This window comes from Theropithecus gelada, chromosome 12 (genome assembly GCF_003255815.1).
Source record: "Theropithecus gelada isolate Dixy chromosome 12, Tgel_1.0, whole genome shotgun sequence".
Lineage (NCBI taxonomy): Eukaryota > Metazoa > Chordata > Mammalia > Primates > Cercopithecidae > Theropithecus > Theropithecus gelada.
In genome coordinates, this window is record NC_037680.1 from 145,828 (window position 1) to 163,656 (window position 17,829).

General features: G+C 52.6%; 1 protein-coding gene across 4 annotated transcripts; it reads left to right on the plus strand.

Moving 5' to 3' along the window:
- The first annotated feature begins 4,936 nt into the window (after positions 1-4,936).
- On the plus strand, positions 4,937-17,487 carry AMER3 (APC membrane recruitment protein 3). Of its 4 annotated transcripts, none has more exons than XM_025404885.1 (2): positions 4,937-5,175; positions 11,432-17,487. In XM_025404885.1, the coding sequence occupies exon 2, from the start codon at positions 11,451-11,453 to the stop codon at positions 14,034-14,036; it is 2,586 nt and encodes an 861-aa protein (XP_025260670.1). In that variant the 5' UTR covers positions 4,937-5,175; positions 11,432-11,450; the 3' UTR covers positions 14,037-17,487. The 4 variants fall into 4 exon arrangements, with proteins under 4 accessions (XP_025260670.1, XP_025260672.1, XP_025260671.1 ...); XM_025404887.1 differs by having other exon boundaries at positions 5,154-5,305; XM_025404886.1 differs by lacking the exon at positions 4,937-5,175 and adding an exon at positions 5,769-5,853.
- The last annotated feature ends 342 nt before the right edge of the window (positions 17,488-17,829 follow it).

Consider the following 17,829-nt stretch of genomic DNA (forward strand, 5'->3'; position numbering starts at 1 on the left):
TTCAAGTTGTTTTGTTAAATATATTTATTTTACAGAATTAAAACCAGATTATATGTATTTTTTCTATGCTGCCATTTATTTAGAAACATTTCATGAGTATCATTTCATTTCCCAGGTTATAAAATATGGTGTCCAACATATTTTCAATGACTGCATAATTCCCCACTATATGGATGTAACCAAAATTTATTTAACCATTACCAGTTTGGGGGCCAGAAAACTATACTCTGTTTTAGACTGCATTATAAGCAATGCCATTATAAGCATCCTCAAGGTTTTTGTACGTCTAATGGTTTCCCAGCCTCTCAGCCACTTTATTTTTCTCCATAACTAACCAACCATCTTGTTTATAACCAACGTACTATACCTTTATTTTATTGCCTATCTCCCTCGATCAAAATCTAAGCCCCTTGAAGGCAGAGCTTTTCATGTGATTTATTGCCAATGCCAAGTACAGTGCCTTGGATGTCATAGTCACCAAATAAATACTTGTTGGATGTGGATGGATGCATGAATGGATGGATGGATAAACAGAGGGATGACATGAGAGAAATACAGAATATGATAAAATCCTGGAAAAATGGGCCAACAGAGTCAAATGCTTTAATGGAGGGATTAGGGAGAGGCAGGAGTTTGTGTGAGTTCTCTTGGTTCCAGAAAACTGTTTGTGCTTGTGGATGCCAAGTGTGGGTAGGGTTGGGAATCTACGCTACCTTCGTCAGCCAGGGGCTCTTTCAGGCCCCTCCCCCTCCCCCTTTTGAAGTAGACCACCCCCAGGTTCAACCAGTTTCAGACTCTACCATTTTGCTAACCCAAGCCTTTTTTTTTTTTTTTCTTTTTTCTTTTTTAAGACGGAGGTTTGCTCTTGTTGACCAGGCTGGAGTGCAATGGCGCGATCTCGGCTCGCTGCAACCTCCACCTCCCAGGTTCAAGCAATTCTCCTATCTCAGCCTCCTGAGTAGCTGGAATTACAGGCGCATGCCACCACACCAGGGTACGTTTTGTATTTTTAGTAGAGACAGGGTTTCATCACATTGGTCAGGCTGGACTCTAACTCCTGACCTCAGGTGATCCACCCGCCTCTGCCTCCCAAAGTGCTGGGATTACAGGTGTGAGTCACCTCGCCTGGCCCCTAAGCACTTTCATAGGTTAAATGAGATTGTGCCAAATAAACTGTATTTCATTATTTTTTTCCCAGTGTTTAAGGGCATAGTTGTTAATAAGGGTGATAAAAACAAGAAATATAACTAAGCCAGAGAGCCTCGACATAAAATTTTAAAATAAAAGGGTTTGGGCCGGGCGTGGTGGCTCAAGCCTGTAATCCCAGCACTTTGGGAGGCCGAGACGGGCGGATCACGAGGTCAGGAGATCGAGACCATCCTGGCTAACATGGTGAAACCCCCTCTCTACTAAAAAATACAAAAAACTAGCTGGGCAAGGTGGCGAGCACCTGTAGTCCCAGCTACTTGGGAGGCCGAGGCAGGAGAATGGCGTAAACCCAGGAGGCGGCGCTTGCAGTGAGCCAAGATTGCGCCACTGTACTCCAGCCTGGGTGACAGAGCAAGACTCCCTCTAAAAAAAATAATAATAAATAATAAATAAATAAATAAATAAAAGGGTTTGAATGCTTACAAAAATAGGGACAAAGCTACAGTAATCAAAACAGTATGGTACAAAGACAGACAGACAGACAGATAAAATAGGATAGAGAGCCCAGAAACAAACCCTCAGATATTTAGTCAAATGATTTTCAATACGGATGCCAAATCCATTCAATGGAGAAAGGACAGTCTTCTCAACAAATTATGATGGGAAATCTCAACAAATTATGATGGGAAAACTGAATAGTCACATCAAAAAATGAAATTGGACTCTTACCTTATGCCATAAACAAAAATTAACTAAAAATTGATCGAAGAGCTAAAAGTATGAAGCTTTTAGAAGAAAACCTAGAAAATCTTTGTGACATTGGATTTTGCAATGATTTCTTTGATATGGCACCAAAAGTTCAAGAAATAATACAAAAAATAGATAACCTGGACTTTATCAAAATTAATGAAAGCCACTCATCAAGAGTGACAAGGCAATCCACAGAATGAAAGAAAATATTTGCAAATCATCTATTGGGTAGGGGATTAACATCCAGGATATATAAACAACTCCTAGAACTCAACAATAAAGACAAACAATCTAATTAAAAATGGAGAAAGGACTTGAATAGATACTTCTCCAAAGAATATATACAAATGGCCAATAAGCATATGAAAAGATGCTCAGTATCATTAATCATTAGGAAAATACAAATCAAAACCAGAATAATATACTACTTCACAGGCATCCTAATGGATGACTACTATTTATAAACGAACCAAAACACTCAGAAAATAACATGTTGGCAAGGATATGGAAAAATGCTCTGCATTGCTGGTGGGATGTAAAATTGTACACAGTGGAGAACAGTATGATAGTTCCTCAAACAATTAAACATAGAAACCATATGACTCCAACACGGCACTTCCATGGTTTATATTCCAAAGAACCAAAAGCAGGAACTTAAACAGATATTTGTACATTGCTGTTTATAATAGCATTATTTACAATAGCCAAAAGTGGAGCAACCCAAAGGGTCCCTTGACAGATGAACGGATAAACAAAATGTGGTCTCCACACACAATGGAATAATATCCACTCTTAAAAAGGAAGGCTATTCTGACTCATGCTACAACATGGATGCACCCTGAAAACATTATGCTAAGTGAAATAAGCCACAGAAGGACAGACACTGTATGATTCCACTTCTGTGAGGTACCTAGAGTGGTCACAATCAGAGAAAACTAGAATAGTGGTTCCCAGCAGCTAGGGGGAGAGGAGAATGAGGAGTTTTAGTGCTTAATGAGCACAGAATTTCTGTTGGGGTCAGGAACGTGTTTTGGCAATAGACTGTGCTATGCTTGCACAACAATGTGAGTGTAAATGTCACTGAACTGTACACTTAAAAAAGGGTAAATGGTAAATTTCATATTATGTATATTTTACCACAATAAAGAAAAAGAAACCAGCCGGGCGTGGTGGCTCAAGCCTGTAATCCCAGCACTTTGGGAGGCTGAGGAGGGTGGATCACCTGACGCTGGGAGTTTGAGGCCAGCCTGACCAACATGGAGAAACCCTGTCTCTACTAAAAATACAAAATTAGCCGGGCGTGGTGGTGCATGCCTGTAATCCCAGCAACTTGGGAGGCTGAGGCAGGAGAATCGCTTGAACCTGGGAGGCAGAGGTTGAAGTGAGCCAAGATCACACCATTGAACTCCAGCCTGGGCAAGAAGAGTGAAACTCCATCTCAAAAAATAAAATAAAAAAATTTTTTTAAAAAGAAAAACCAACTGTTCACTGTTTAGAAAATATGAAAGAAAGAAAAGTTTTTAAATATTGAAAATTTTAAAAGAAAAAGAAACGGCTCAAAGCAGTAGGTCTGATGGTACCCCACAAATGCAGCTGACCTGACTGGCACAGTGGACAGCCAGTTCATTTGTGCCCATAGAAAACTCTTTGGCCTGCCAAGAAAGCAAGGGGTGGTGTGGCCAGAAGGTCTGAGACCCTGGGGACAATCAAGTGACCAGGAAGCTAGTTCTAGGAAAGAAAAAGTTTACACCACTGCTCAAAAACACAGATAAGAAATCTAAGTCAATGTATTGTAAATATAAAATGTAAGTTCACATTAGAATAATATTTAAGAAAAATCATTCAGTGGTATCTGAACTGGGTAGCCTAGTGTAAAAGATTTTTCCAGGGGTCCTTGGGGAAGACCTGATCCTACATCTTGGAGAAATAAAAAATTTAAAATATATATTTTCATGTTACCCAAAAGTTAGGGGTGTTTGAAAACTCTCTGAAATGACAAAGTAGAAGAGTTGGAACAGTTTGCACTAGCCGAACGATGACCACATAAGCATCGAATATGAGCAACTATCCCTCACTGGAAGAAGCTGAATCTGTAATTATCCTCAAAATTACATGATTTTGGCCGGGCATGGTGGCTCACGCCTGTAATCCCAGCACTTTGGGAGGCCAAGGCGGGTGGATCATGAGGTCAGGAGTTCAAGAGCAGCCTGGCCAAGATGGTGAAACCCTGTCTCTACTGAAAAAAAACAAAAAACAAAAATTAGCCGGGCGTGGTGATGCACGCCTGTAGTCCCAGCTACTTGGGAGGCTGAGGCAGGAGAATCACTTGAACCCGGGAGGCAGAGGTTGTGGTGAGCCAAGATCTCGCCATTGCACTCCAGCCTGGATGACAAGAGCGAAACTCCATCTAAAAAAAAAAAAATATGATTTTATAAGAAACATAAAAAGATCCTTAAATGCAAAAGGGGAAAGCGTAATAAGGGGGCTAATGCTTACTAATTTTAACAAGAGGAGGACAGTGGGGTCTGGGGGAGTCCTACCCCTGACTTTGGGTGTAGGTGGCAACGAGGCAGAAACCGCCTTGTGTCCTACCTAAGAGAAAGAGGGAACTCCCACAGCCAGGATCTGCCAAAAAAAAGGTCAGGACTACCAACAACATGGGCGAGGGGGCCTCTGGGGTCACGCTGTTAGTCGCTGCGTAGAAAGAGGGCTCGAATCTAAAAAATGCAAGAAGGTAGGTCACCCAAGGGTGGGGAAGGTCCTGGCTGGAGGATGAAGGGGCCTCTTGGCTCTGGGGCAAGACGATGTCAAGGGGAATGACAAACCAAACCAATCCAAAGCCAGGGGACTCTGTGTCCTGGGTTCTCGGACAAGGTGACTGGGAGGGAGCCCACCAAGCTCAGGGAAAGGCCTGGCCTCCGTCATCCACCTGACCTCTGCCCTCCTTTCAACCTCAGCCTCAGCGTAGACCCGGGAGTCCTGCGTCCTCTCGTCCTGCTCCGCCTGGGCACACCATGGCCGCGAACCTCCTGCTGGCATCAGCCCCTCCCCAGCACCGGCTGTGCGCTCCCGCCCCGCCCCCCGCACACACCCCCGCCCCACACTCCCGGCACTGCAGCCTGAGCCTTCCTGGAGTTACTTAATCCACCCCAGCCCCAGGCACTGAACCACGCGTGCAGACCCCTCGTCCTCAGTTCTGCGGAGAGAGGGTCCCCACAGCATTTCTGCTCCTCCCCCAAGACTGCGGCAGGGCCCAGCACCAGCAGACCCCACACAGTGAGTACCTGTAGGGCAAGTGCCTCTTTCGTTCTCATTAATAATAGTCAGCTCCCTTCTCCACGGGAAGACCCTGCCTTGCAGCCGCTGCCTGGCCTGCCCCTTCTTGCAGGCCCGCTCCGAATCCTGGGTAGGACTCGTGACGAGGCTCCGGGTGGCCGAGCCCTTCCGCTAGCGGTGCGGTCGGCTGCGCTGGCGCTCTGGGTTGAGGGGGAGGGGCTCCCACACCTGTGCGCGCCCGGGAGCGGGGACAGCGGCGGGGGCGCCCTGCGCACGGGGGCGAGGGGAGACGACTGCGCCTGAGGGAGGCACAGCCGCAGCCGGGTGGGAGGCAGAGACACCGAGAAACAGAGACCGGGCGATACGCACAGACAAAGCCGGCCCGAGCGCGGCGCAGGAGGCTACAGCCTGGCGGAGCAGCCCTCACCACCCCTGCGCGCCAGCGCCGACGCCCTCCCCGGCCCGCCCCTCCCGCCGGCCTCCGGAGGCTTAACCCTCGCCTGCCCGACCCCGCGGGGCCCCTGGAGCGGCGGTGGGTGGGTGCGGGCGCCGGGCCTCCCCCTCCAGGCCTCAGCGCGCGGCGCCGGGAGCTGACCGTGGTGCTGAGCGCAGCTCGCGCTCCGACGCGGTGCCCGACGCTGTGGCGGCCGCGCCCTGCTGCACCGCCAGCCCCCTGCGGTAAGTCGCCAAGGCCCCGAGAGGCTGCGTCGGTCCTGCCCCGCGGATGTGGATCCTGGGGGGAGGGCGAGAATTAGGGAATATGGTGCGTTCTCTGGCGCGATGGACGGGCAGAGTGCAGGAAGCAGGGTCGACACCCTCCACCCAGTGGTGCCCGGCGCAGTCAGGGGCCTGGGGGCGGTGACCCTTTTAGGTCTGGGCTAGGGAAACGGAGAAACCGTCCGCCCGCGGATGCAGGAGCTGGAGAGAGCCAATACGGCTGTGAGGCCCATCTCCTTGCCCCTGGGCAGTCCAGAGGCGCCCTCCGAGGAGGTGGGCCAGGACCTTCCCTCCCCAGAGGGCCCTTTGTCTCCCCAACGTGGGGGTTGGGTGGCTTGGTGGTGCTCTCACAGCAGATTCTATTTCTGCTTTATTCTCCATTCCCACCCCCCACCCCCCCTCCCCAGAGCACGGTCGCTTTCCCTCCCCACAGTGGCCTTCACTCCAGCCCTCCCATGACAAGGCAGACTACTACTGAGAACGCTATTGCCCCATAGCTCTGCCTCCAGCCCAGTTTCCAGAGGTTCCTGGGCCTGCGCTTTTTTATCACCATACACTCCTTTGTATCTCACTGCTGCGACTTTCCTACATACTGGGGAAGGCATAGAAAATACCAAAACTATTAGCCAAACGTTTTATGTCTCAAGGCGTTTCTGTGGCATGTGTATTCCTCCAGGGTTTTTATTTTGCTCCATGAAAGCAAATACCCAGACACTTCCATGTTAAGAAAGGAAAGACAGGCACAGAATTACCTTCTCAAAGTAAAAAGGAAAAGCTGGGCAGCTAAGCCTGAGTTCGTCATGTAGAAAAGCAACCAGTATAATAACTTCGTTTGCCCAATTTGCAATAAATTCATGTCTGTGTGTGCCGTGTAAAGCACTGTGATGGGAGGTGCACAGACACAGGAGTTTCTGCCACCACCTTCTCTCCCCTAAACCCTGCTTGGGCTCCTAACTCGCCTCCGTATCTCCACTGTCCATTTTCACCTGCATCTTTGAAAGTGAGAATTGGCCCCTGTCACTTGCCCTGGAAGGCTGGCTCACCGTGGCTTGCAGATAAAAGCACGGCCCTCACTGAGACCTCAGGTCAGGTGTGGTGTGCGCAGCCCATCTCCAGGCCTCATCCCTCTGGCTTGCTGCTCTGGCCACTTGAGCCGCTCTGGCCACTGGAGCTGCTTTCAGATCCTTAAATACTCTCCTTCTCTTGCGCCTCGGGGTCTTTCTGAAGCGTGTTCTGTCTGCCTGGAATATGCGTCCAGTGTCTTTTGCCTGGCTGTCCTCTTCTGTCTTATAGGGTTTGGTTTAAATATCACATCCCTGTAACAGAATTACTTAAGTAAATACATTGTGTGGTCTCTGTTCCCATGGAACTTGCAAGTTCATCTTAGAGATGAAAGACTCAGCCCAGGGCCCTGGTGTCACTGAAACCTGTCTTAGAAAACGATGCACATAGGCCGGGAGTGGTGGCTTACACCTGTAATCCCAGCACTTTGGGAGGCCAAGGCAGGAGGATCATGAAGATCATGAAGTCAGGAAATCAAGACCATCCTGGTCAACATGATGAAACCCCATCTCTACTAAAATTTAAAAAAAATTAGATGGGCGTGGTGGTATGCTCCTGTAGTCCCAGCTATTCAGGAGGCTGAAGCAGGGGAATCGCTTGAACTCAGAAGGCGGAGGTTGCAGTGAGCTGAGATCATGCCACTGTACTCCAACCTGGAGACAGAGCAAGACTCCATCTCAAAAATAAAAAAAAAGAAATAAATAATAAAAGAGAAAATGATGCACATAATAAAAAAAATTAGCTGGGTGTGGTGGCACATGCCTGTAGTCCCTACTACTCGGGAGGCTGAGGCAGGAGAATCACTTGAACCCGGGAGGCGGAGGTTGTAGTGAGCCGAGATCCGCCGCTGCACTCCAGACTGGGCGACAGAGCAAGACTCTGTCTCAAAGAAAAAAAAAGAAATAAATAAAGAAAAAGACAAAGAAACTAAAAGAAAATGATTCACATAAACTGTATCACAGAATTAAAATCTCAGAGTCTGCATCCTGTTTAGGGAACTTAGGTGTAAACATTTGACTCAGATGTCTCAAATATAAAACAGTGCATTTAATTAAGTAATAGCTCACCGCCTGCTATAGCTGGAGTCCCGGAACTTAAAAGAATTTTCAAGCTCGTTGGGGAGTGAGACCAAGCACCAGAATGAATAGCTGGTGGTTGCTGATCCCCGCAGACAAGAAGGCACCCAGAGGGTAGGGACAGGTCTGAGCCCTCCTTGGGGGAGGGATATGGCACTTGTGGGGTGGACCTGTCATGTTTCTTGCTGGGGTTCCACTGATGCGTCTTTAGCCACAGGGTTACAAAACAGTGTGCATTTTTGCAACTGAGAACCTGGGAACATTTGGCCTCTGCCCTCAGGCAGTAACAACGCCAGCATCTGGCTGTCCACATAAATCCCACTCTGCCCCAGAGAACTGTCACAGGAGTTGACTTCTCAGCCTGCCTCCAGCCAAGCAGTGGGCCCTCCAACCACCCAGGGAGTTCCTACCCCCATCATAGGTCACACATTTCCAAAGAGACAGGTTCCGATAAAGTATTTTAATATGGATTTGGACTGGACCGAACACAGACTAGAGTTCATGGGATGCTCCAGTATTGCTGCGCCTCTGGCTCATCATTCTGTGTCCTGTGTTATTGTCCTGTCTCTATGTAAAGTGCTCAATCAACTCAGAAGATGGGCTTGGCATTGTTAGTGTCACTGAATCCGGCCATCTATAGCAATGACAGCTATTTTAAAGGATCATTTTTCAAGTTCAGAGTGGAGTGAAATTTCCAACTGTTCATGATTTTAAATCAGTTGACTGTTATGAGAACTGAGAAACTGGTAGTTTTATTTATAGACATCTACATCAGATAAAACATTTGTGTTCTTGCAGTTGCAAAATTCTGCACACAGTGAAATAATCCTTGCTGTGCCTGGCTGAAGTTATTTCCAATAGAATGTCAATCAAGATTTTTTCCAAAACATAGAAAAGACTAAGGCAAATAGAGATCTCATCATGAATATTTCCAAAATTTCCTGCCATAGGAATTATTATCACCTTCAATTATAATTTTTCTAAATTTGTGTGAACTACCCTTCTTGCTTTTAATTTTCACTTTCATTGTGTTTTACAATACTTTTCATGAAAACACATTTATTATTCTACTTTTAGATTTCCCACAAAAGCGTCTGAGCTGTTGGTTTATAGACTGTCAGGTTCAGAATCAGATAGACCTGGGTTCAGATCCCAACTCCGTCACTTAACACCTGTGTGACGTGGGTCAGTTCATTGACTTCTCTGAATCTGAATTTATCCTTTGTAAAACGGGGGTTACAATTGTTTGCCCCTCATACAGTGATGGGCCAAGCTATCCATCTGGTTAGGTGGGTGTAACCAAGACTCCAGCCAGGGTCATCTGAGCCACAGCTTGGAGAGTAAGCCCTGTGCTGTGTGCGGCAAAGCCCGGCAGAGCTGGGGAGGCCTTATCATGGCTGCAAAGGATTGTGCTGAGTGGAAAGTCTGCAGGTGCAGGGTGGGTAAGGCTTAGGCATGCACCATCTGGCATGAGGCCGAAAAGCCAGTGTGGCTGCTCAGGGCACTCTCCCTCTGCCCAGGGTGCCACCAGCAACAGCTGAGCTGCAGCCATAGCCCAGCCCAGGTTCTGTGGCTCTCCTGGCATGGTGCCTGCTTCTTTCATCCTCCAACCAAAAGTCTGAAGTGCTCCTCCAAGGGGAGGAAGCATTTCCCTCAGGTGGGAGCGGGTGGAGGCTGGTCGGCTTGACCCTGCCAGCCCCGGTAGTGCCAGCTTTTCCACCCCCTCCCATCTTCTTGGCCTCAACGTGCCCACTGGGCTATAAGGCAGCCCCTTGCCCCTCTGGGTCCTCATGAAGAAGCATTTCAGGGTCTCTGGCAGGTAGCTGCAAGGCTTACTTGGGGTGGGGTGTGAAAGACACACAGGCTGATGGAGCCCCAGGTCATGTTCATGCCTGCTGCAGGCTTCCTCACAGCCAGGAGCTGGGGGATCAGTGCAGGGCTGCCTCTGGGTAGTCCTTATGGAGAGGCGAAGGAGCCAGCCACAGTTTCTCCCTGGCCAGGACTGACTGTCAGGCCACTCATTACCAAGACAGGTGGAGACCCTGGCAGACAGGGGTGTTTTGGGTGAAAGGAGCAGGCTGAGTCCAGGGCCATGAGGACATGGTGAGGGGAACAGAGGGGAGGGGCTCAGTCTGCCCTCCCTTCCTGGTACTGAAGGTCTCCATAACACACCCCAAGGCAGCATGTTTAAAACTAAACCCTAGCTCTTCTTTCACCTTGGCTCAGCTCCCTCCTCCTCCCCTCATTTCCCTCCTCCAGCTGTCCAGCGCTGTCCCTGCCTGCTTCTCTCTCCCTGCTGTCGCTGGACCCTGGCGTTCTTCCCTTTGGAAGACCCTACTACGTTACCCCTGCAGCCTCCATCTGCCTTGCTCCCCATCCTCAGTCCTCTGGCAAGTACTCTCTGCTCATAACTCTTTTTTTCTGTCCTCCACTCAGAGGTCAGATGCGTGGCCCTAGACCGCCAACTTCATTAAAGTCCCTGCTTCCACCCGCCCATCGGAAGATGGCTGTAGCTCCCCACTGATTTCAGGGTAAGGCCGGATGCCCTAGCTGGGCCGGGACAGTCAGTTGGCAAGCACTGCTGCCACCTGTCCACCTGCATGCCCAGGGCGGATCCCAGGACGCTTTCCCATTGAACACAGACCGGGCATCAGAACCCTTCTCTGGATGGCACTGCAGGTGTCAGTATGCCTCAGTGATGTGTGCACAAAAGGTGGTGGCTGCCTACCTTTGCAGCCCTGCCTGCCCACCCTGTGCCCCATGCTCACCTCCCACCACGATGCTCTGGTTCCTCTCTGTCCATGCTCTGCATGCACTGTGAGGTGCTGGGCTGTGTCTTGCCTGATGGCCTCTGTAGATGGAGTCTTGTCCACCCCGCCCCCCACAGGCACACAATCCTGGAGTTTGCATTGTGCACGCCCCCACAGCCCCAGCTGAGGGCCAGCTGCCTTCAGCCCAGGAGGCAGGCAGGCGTGGGTGTCCCTTTAGCTGCCTGATGAAGGAGGCAACTGCTCTAATTGGATCCTCCACCCATCTACTCAGAAGGGCCATGACACACACTCCTAAGGACAGGCTGCAAGTACACTAGGGAGCTGTGTGTAGAATACCGGGCACTCTGCACAGAACACGGGAGTCTGAATGGGCCAAATGAGCTAAAAGGGGGATTGGGAGAGTCAAACACTCATGGGTGCAGCAATCACCAGGCCCCAGGCAGCTCTCATTTGGCTCCTACTGTGTGCCATTGTCTACAAAGGCAAGAGCAGTGAGTGGGCGTGGCGGGGCTGCTGCCCTCTTGCTCCCCCACCTGCAAGGAGGCCCCTGCAGAGAGTGAGCTGTGTGAGAGGGCTAGGCAGGGTCTTCCAGAGTCTGTGATACTGAGTGCCTCCTGCTTTCCTCCACAGCCGCCGGGGCGCTGGCAGCATGGAGCTGAAGAGAGGAAAGACCTTCATCAAGTCCAGCCTGCAGGTTTCCCATGAGAAACCCCCAGACCCAGCGGCCGTGGCGCCAGCCAGGGAGGGGGCAGGCCCCTGGTCAGTCCTGCCAGGAGGGCAGCAGAGGCCCCACAGTGAGAAGGACCCCCAAGCCAGCCCCAGTGCCCAAGAATACGACAGATGCCCCAACAGAGGGGCACAGCCAGACCCCAAAGGGGGACCCGCAGCCCTCTGCGGAGCCACCTTCAAACCGGTGCGAAAGAGCAAGACTCACGACAGCGTGTCTGGAGCAGGCAGGGCCACGGCTGCCACAGGGCAGTTGGTGGGCAGTGCAAGCTTCCCGGGCTCCCCGGGCAGCCGGCGCATGATCGACTACCGCCACTTTGTGCCCCAGATGCCCTTCGTGCCGGCTGTGGCCAAGAGCATCCCCAGGAAGAGGATTTCCCTGAAAAGGCCCAAGAAGTGCTTTCGGAACCTATTCCACATTCGCAGAAACAAGACTGAGGACCTGGCCTCGCTGGCGGCTGAGGGGAAACGTCTGCCCTCCCCAGGGGACCCATCAGACCCTGGGGGCCGGCAAAGCAAAGCCTTCCTCCCGCCAGGTGAGGGGCCGGGGCTGGACAGCCTGTGCCAGGACCTGTCGGACAGCGAGCTCCTAGCCGATGCATCCTTTGGTCTATGCAGGGCCCTGTGTGAGGACGTGGCCTCACTGCAGAGCTTTGACTCGCTCACGGGTTGTGGGGAGGTCTTTGCGGATGATAGCTCAGTGCCATCCCTGGAGCTGAATGAGGGCCTGGAGAGCCCAACCCAGGCAGCTCAGAGCCTGGAGAGCAAGGTTCCCAGGGGCCCCCTCCAAGGCAGTGTGGAGCAGCTGGCCTCGCCCGCCCAGAACGAAGCCTCTGACTTCACCAGGTTCTGGGACAGTGTGAATCGCTCAGTGCGGCAGCAGCAGCGTGCCCTGCTAGGCCCATGGCTTTCGGGCCCCCAGGGCACAGACAGGGACCAATCCCGGCTGGACACAGCTGGGCTCGCTGAACTGCCCCTCTGCCCCTGCAGGGACCCTCGCAGCGGCTCCAAAGCCAGCTCCATCGACACAGGCACCCCCAAGAGTGAGCAGCCCGAATCCGTGTCCACGAGTGACGAGGGCTACTATGATTCCTTCTCGCCAGGACTTGAGGAGGACAAGAAGGAAGCTGAGAGCCCAGGCACTCCTGCCGCCACCTTCCCACGGGACAGCTACAGTGGGGACGCCCTCTACGAGCTCTTCCATGACCCCAGTGAGGGTCCTGTTGGCCCCAGCCCAGATGATGACCTGTGCGTGTCTGAGAGTCTGTCAGGACCGGCCCTGGGGACGCCACTGTCCATGTGCAGCTTCCGAGTGGGGGCCGAGGAGAACTTGGCCCCAGCACCAGGCCCCGACCTGCTCAGCCAGGGTTTCCTACAGAGCTCTTGGAAGGGCAAGGAGTGCCTGCTGAAGCTGTGTGACACTGAGCTCGCCATCACCATGGGCATCGTCAGCTGGCTGCGTCGAGGCCCCACGCCCCGTGCCCCACCCACCCCTGGGCAGCCTGCAGCTCCATCTGGTCCCCAGGGAGCCCCCAGGGCACCCACAGAGAAGTTGGGGGGCAGGGAGGGCCTGGCCTCAGATGCAGGCGGGGCAACAGTTTGCTCAGCACCCAGCAGGCAGGAGCTGTGGGCACACACGGGCACCACAGACCTGCTTGCCGGAGAGAGCAAGGCCCTCGGGGTGGCCACACAGGGGACTGGCACACTGTCCAGGGATGCCTCTGGAGAGGAAGGGACACGAGGTCACTCTGAAGACTTATTCTCCTCTGTGGAGTCTGCAGCCACTTCAACAACAGATACTTCCAGTGAAAACAAGGCCCCAATCCCTTCTGCCTGGCCCTGCTCCCAGAAGGAGCCTGGGCCACCAGGCGTCCTGGGGTGTTTCCGAGGCCCCTGGAGGCCAGGTCACGGGGCTGGCACTCTAGATGCAGAGCCCATGCTGGCAGGCTGTGTGGCCCGTGCGGCAGCCCTGAAGATCAGCTCAAACGACCAGCCCCCGGCCGCATGGCCTCCAAGGCAAGACGTGGGCAGTGGGCTCTTTGGGCAGCGCCGGGCCAGGGGCCCCGACATTCTGGAGCAGAAACAGTCCAGCGGCTCCCCCAGCATGACCACTGTCCATGGCCCACCCTACTCGGCCAGCACACCGGACCAGAGGTGTCGAGATCATGTCCAGGACCTGAGCTGGCTCAGGGTGGAGCCCCCCGGGCTGGGTGTCCAGGCCTGGGCCTCTGTGGAGGACCCGGCCCTGCAGCTCAGCACGGCGGCTGTGGAGCAGGTGGCATACAGCAGAAAGCTGGACTCTGAGCCCCCATCAGCCCCTGCTGCCCAGTGGAGTCCCCAGGGCCACCATCCAGAAAGCCTGGGCCTCACTTTGAACCGCCAGCGGGAAGGGGGGGTCTCTGCAAGTGCCCCAGAATGCCGCTGCAGCCTCCTGGCCCGTGAGGGCCTCCTCTGTGGCCAGCCAGAAGTGGGGGCCTCCAGGCCAGCCGTGGCGGAGCCCCATCTGTAGGACAGGCTCACACACACCAGGAGCTGCATGTGTCTTCGTGACTGCTTTCAGGAGAGCCTAGGACTCAAGTCTCTATCTTTTGTCCCTGATGTGCGGACTGTGTTGGGGGGAGGGGGTGGCAGGACTCAGGCATGCGGAGGGTAGCATGTTCATGGGGAGGCATCCTTGCCTGAACCCACCAGCTCAGGCAGCCCGCCGCCCCACCACCAAAGACAGCGTGAAGCTGCGGCCACCTCGCCGCTCCTCATGCAGGGGGCTGGAGAGAGGGGCGGGGCTTGAAACCGATGGGAAAAAAGAGCTGCACCTTGTACATGGGAAGCAGAGAGCCAATGAGTCTGCCCGGGGATTGTGTGGGAATCCCGAAAGACACAGTCCCAAATGCCATAGTCCCAAGCGTTGAGAATCCAAAATATTAAAATTACTCTAAAATCCAAAAATCACAATCCCAAAATATCTAAATCCTGGAAATATAATTCTGGGAATTTGTTTTTAAAATTTTTTTTAAGATATTTACATTTTAAAAGGATTTGAGAAACAGAAAAACAACAGAACACATCATTAGCCACTTTACACAATAAAATAGGCAATAATACATATTTTTGCAAACATAAACACTCAGGTAAATACTAATGACAGTTACACAGGTGTGAGTTATTAGCAGACAAACTATATTCATAAACAAGTCAAAATGGGAAATGTATACATGCACGTCACTATGCTTGGTAATTGCGTGCACCCGGCTTGATATCTGCAGTCACGTCATGACCAGCAACCCGTCTTTTGATGAAGTCAGTCTACGATGCGTCACCACCACACACGCAGTTGCCCAAAGAGCGGAGATGGCAAGAACTTTCCTCTCTCACAAACACAGATGTACAAAAATTACATCTCTTCATTTATGGAGGAAGTTTCGATGTTTTTACCCACACGCACAACGCTTACACACACAGTCAACCTGGGATGCCGGCAGGGTGGCTCAGGACGAAAGCCTCAGGACCCAGGAGGGCCACGGGTGTAAGTCCCAGAGTCCAAAGGCCAGCGAGCCTGGAGCTCTGATGTCAAGGCAGTGGAAGAAAAGGCTGTCCCGGCTCTGAGAGAGACCAGTTCGCCTTCTGTATTTGTTCCCTCTGGGCCTCAGCAGATCGAATGCTGCCCACCCACATTGAGCGTGGATCTTCCCCACCTAGGCCCCTCAGACTCACATACTCATCTCTGAAAACACCTCACAGCCATGCCCAAAATAACGACCTCCCAGGTCTCTAGGTATCCCTTATCCCAGTCGAGTCCACACCCAAAAGAAGTCCGCAGGTCCACCCCTTGTCAACCTGGCATCCATCTGCATCCCCTTCAACCATTCTCAGTCTCCAAATAAAGCGCTAAGCAAGGTCGTAGCTCCACCCAACATGATGCCACTATCCCGGGATTGTGATTTTCAAGACTTTAGATGTCAGGGATTTGAAACTTTAGAGATTTGTGTCTTTCACTATTTCAATGTTGGGGACCAGTGTTTGGAATTGTATCTTTCAGAATAATGATCCACACTTGTGTGAGGACTGCGAGGCTCAGGATGGGAGACAGATGGGGGAGCCGACCTTAGGAGGGCCCACTGAACCAGCCTCAGTCTGGCCCCAGTCTGGCCTACTTGCTGCCCCAGGACGGGTGGCTACAACCTGCTGAGGGCCTGAAGGGCGCTCCTCAGGAACACTGTATTACCCTGTTTTGTGTTGCTATAAAGGATAACTGTGACCAGGTCATTTATAAAGAAGTTTATTTGGCTTATGATTCTGCAGGCTGTACAGGTATGGCACCAGCATCTGCTGCTTTTTTTTGTTTTTTCTTTCTTTTTTTTGAGACAGCGTCTCACTTTGTCGCCCAGGTGGGAATGGGAGTGCAGTGGCACGGCCTTGGCTCACTGCAGCCTCTACCTCCTGGGCTCAAGCAATCCTCCCATCTCAGCCACCCAAGTAGCTGGGACTATAGGCGTGTGCCACCATGCCCGGCTAATTTTTCTATTTTTTTTGTAGAGACGGGTTTTCACCATGTTGGCCAGGCTGGTCTCAAATTCCTCAGCTAAAACGATCCATGCGTCTCAGCTTCCCAAAGTGCTGGATTACAGGCGTGAGCCAGCCAGCATCATGCATCCCTGTGCAGCCCCACCAGGGTTGGCTGGACCCTCCCACCCTTGTTGATGGGCAGTGCTGGATTGTCACGAGTCATCCCCTACAAACAATGATTTCCCTCCACTTGCGCTCTCTAACTAGAGCCATAGATGGCCAAATGCTCTTTGGGAAGAAGCCAATGGATTCTCCTCAGCTCTGCCTGCAAGTAAAAAGGCTTTTGACTCCACCCCCTCCACGCTGTCAGATTGCCATTCCCCTTCAGGAAAACTTCGAATGGGGATGTGGACCTCACTCCCCAATGTCACAACATACATGCAGCACCCCAACATTCAGAACCATGAAGGGCGAAGGTGGCTGATGTCTGTAGGAGGGACAGGTGCCCGTCCTGGCCCAGTGTCAGGCCAGCAGGTGCAGGGACAGATGGGCCATCCACATTCTCCAGGATTAGCTTCTACCTCAACCAGCACATCTCAGCAAGATGCCAGGATGGGGCTCCACAGGCAGCCGTGAAATGGGTTTCTGGAGGAAAGACCAGCACAAGAAAAGGGGTCAGTCAGGTCGCAGGCAAACTGCTAGGGAAATCCCATCTCATGCAGGGCTCTCACCAAGAGGAGCGTGCGTTGTGCTGCCCTGGCTCAAGAAGAAGGCAGTACGGGATCTGCAGCTGAGGGTGGCCCTCCCACCAGGGGACGCTGATCCGTGCCTCTCCTGACTGCCTGACGCTTGGTCTCCGGTGGCCCTCTCTCACAGGGCTCCCTGAGGCCTGCAGCGAACGGGGCACAGGCTGCACGTCACAGGTTCCAAAGTGTGCAGCAACTTCTGACCAGGCCCATCCAGACCTGGAGCCCCTGTGGAGCCACATCTGAGCCCTCCTCCCGAGACTCATACACAGGACCACAGCAGCATCACCGAGCCAGGCCGGGGGCCCAGATCTGCCTACCTAATCCTTGCATCAACCTCAGTGCAGTTGTCAGCCCCGTTTTTCAGATCTGGACACGGAGGCACAGGGTGCTGGTGTGACTTGCCCACAGTTAGTGTGTGAGGTGATGGGTTTTGTCCCTTCCCAGCCCCAAAGACCCTGCTCTTCCTCAGGCTCCAGAACCTCTCACTGAGCTCCTGCAGGGAAGTCCCCACTCAGAGCCCTCAGCCCTTCCTGCTTTCAGGCTGCAGATGTCAGAGCACCCTTGGGTGCCAGCCACAAGTGCTCCTCTGGCAGGCTGAGCCCCCAGCGGGAGGCTGCCCTGACTCAACCCCAGCCCGGGCCTTTGTGCTGCCCCTGAGGGAGTAGCCGCTCGGTAAATCCTTGTTGAAAGAATGAAGTGTCAAAAGGTTGTGTGTGCGTTTCTGATTTCTTGTTGACCATGAGCCTTGTGTCTGGAGGGTGACTCTGACCTGAGTGCCAGCCACCTCCCCCCTGGCAGAGACAGAGCACTCCCTTGTGCAATGCTGTGATGCAGGGACTTGTGGTGATGGAGAGCCCAGCCAGGCCCAACAGGCTGGGAAGGGCAGGAATCCAGGGGGTTAGGGAGTGGTCAGGAGGGCCTGGGATCCAGAGAAGGGCAAAGCGTGCCCAAACCCCGGGCCATGTGGAGGCGCGGTCTACGTTGACCCGGCGGCAGGGCCATGCCTCCTGGGAGGACCTGCTGGCCTCGGTTCTCCACTTGGGGGCACTA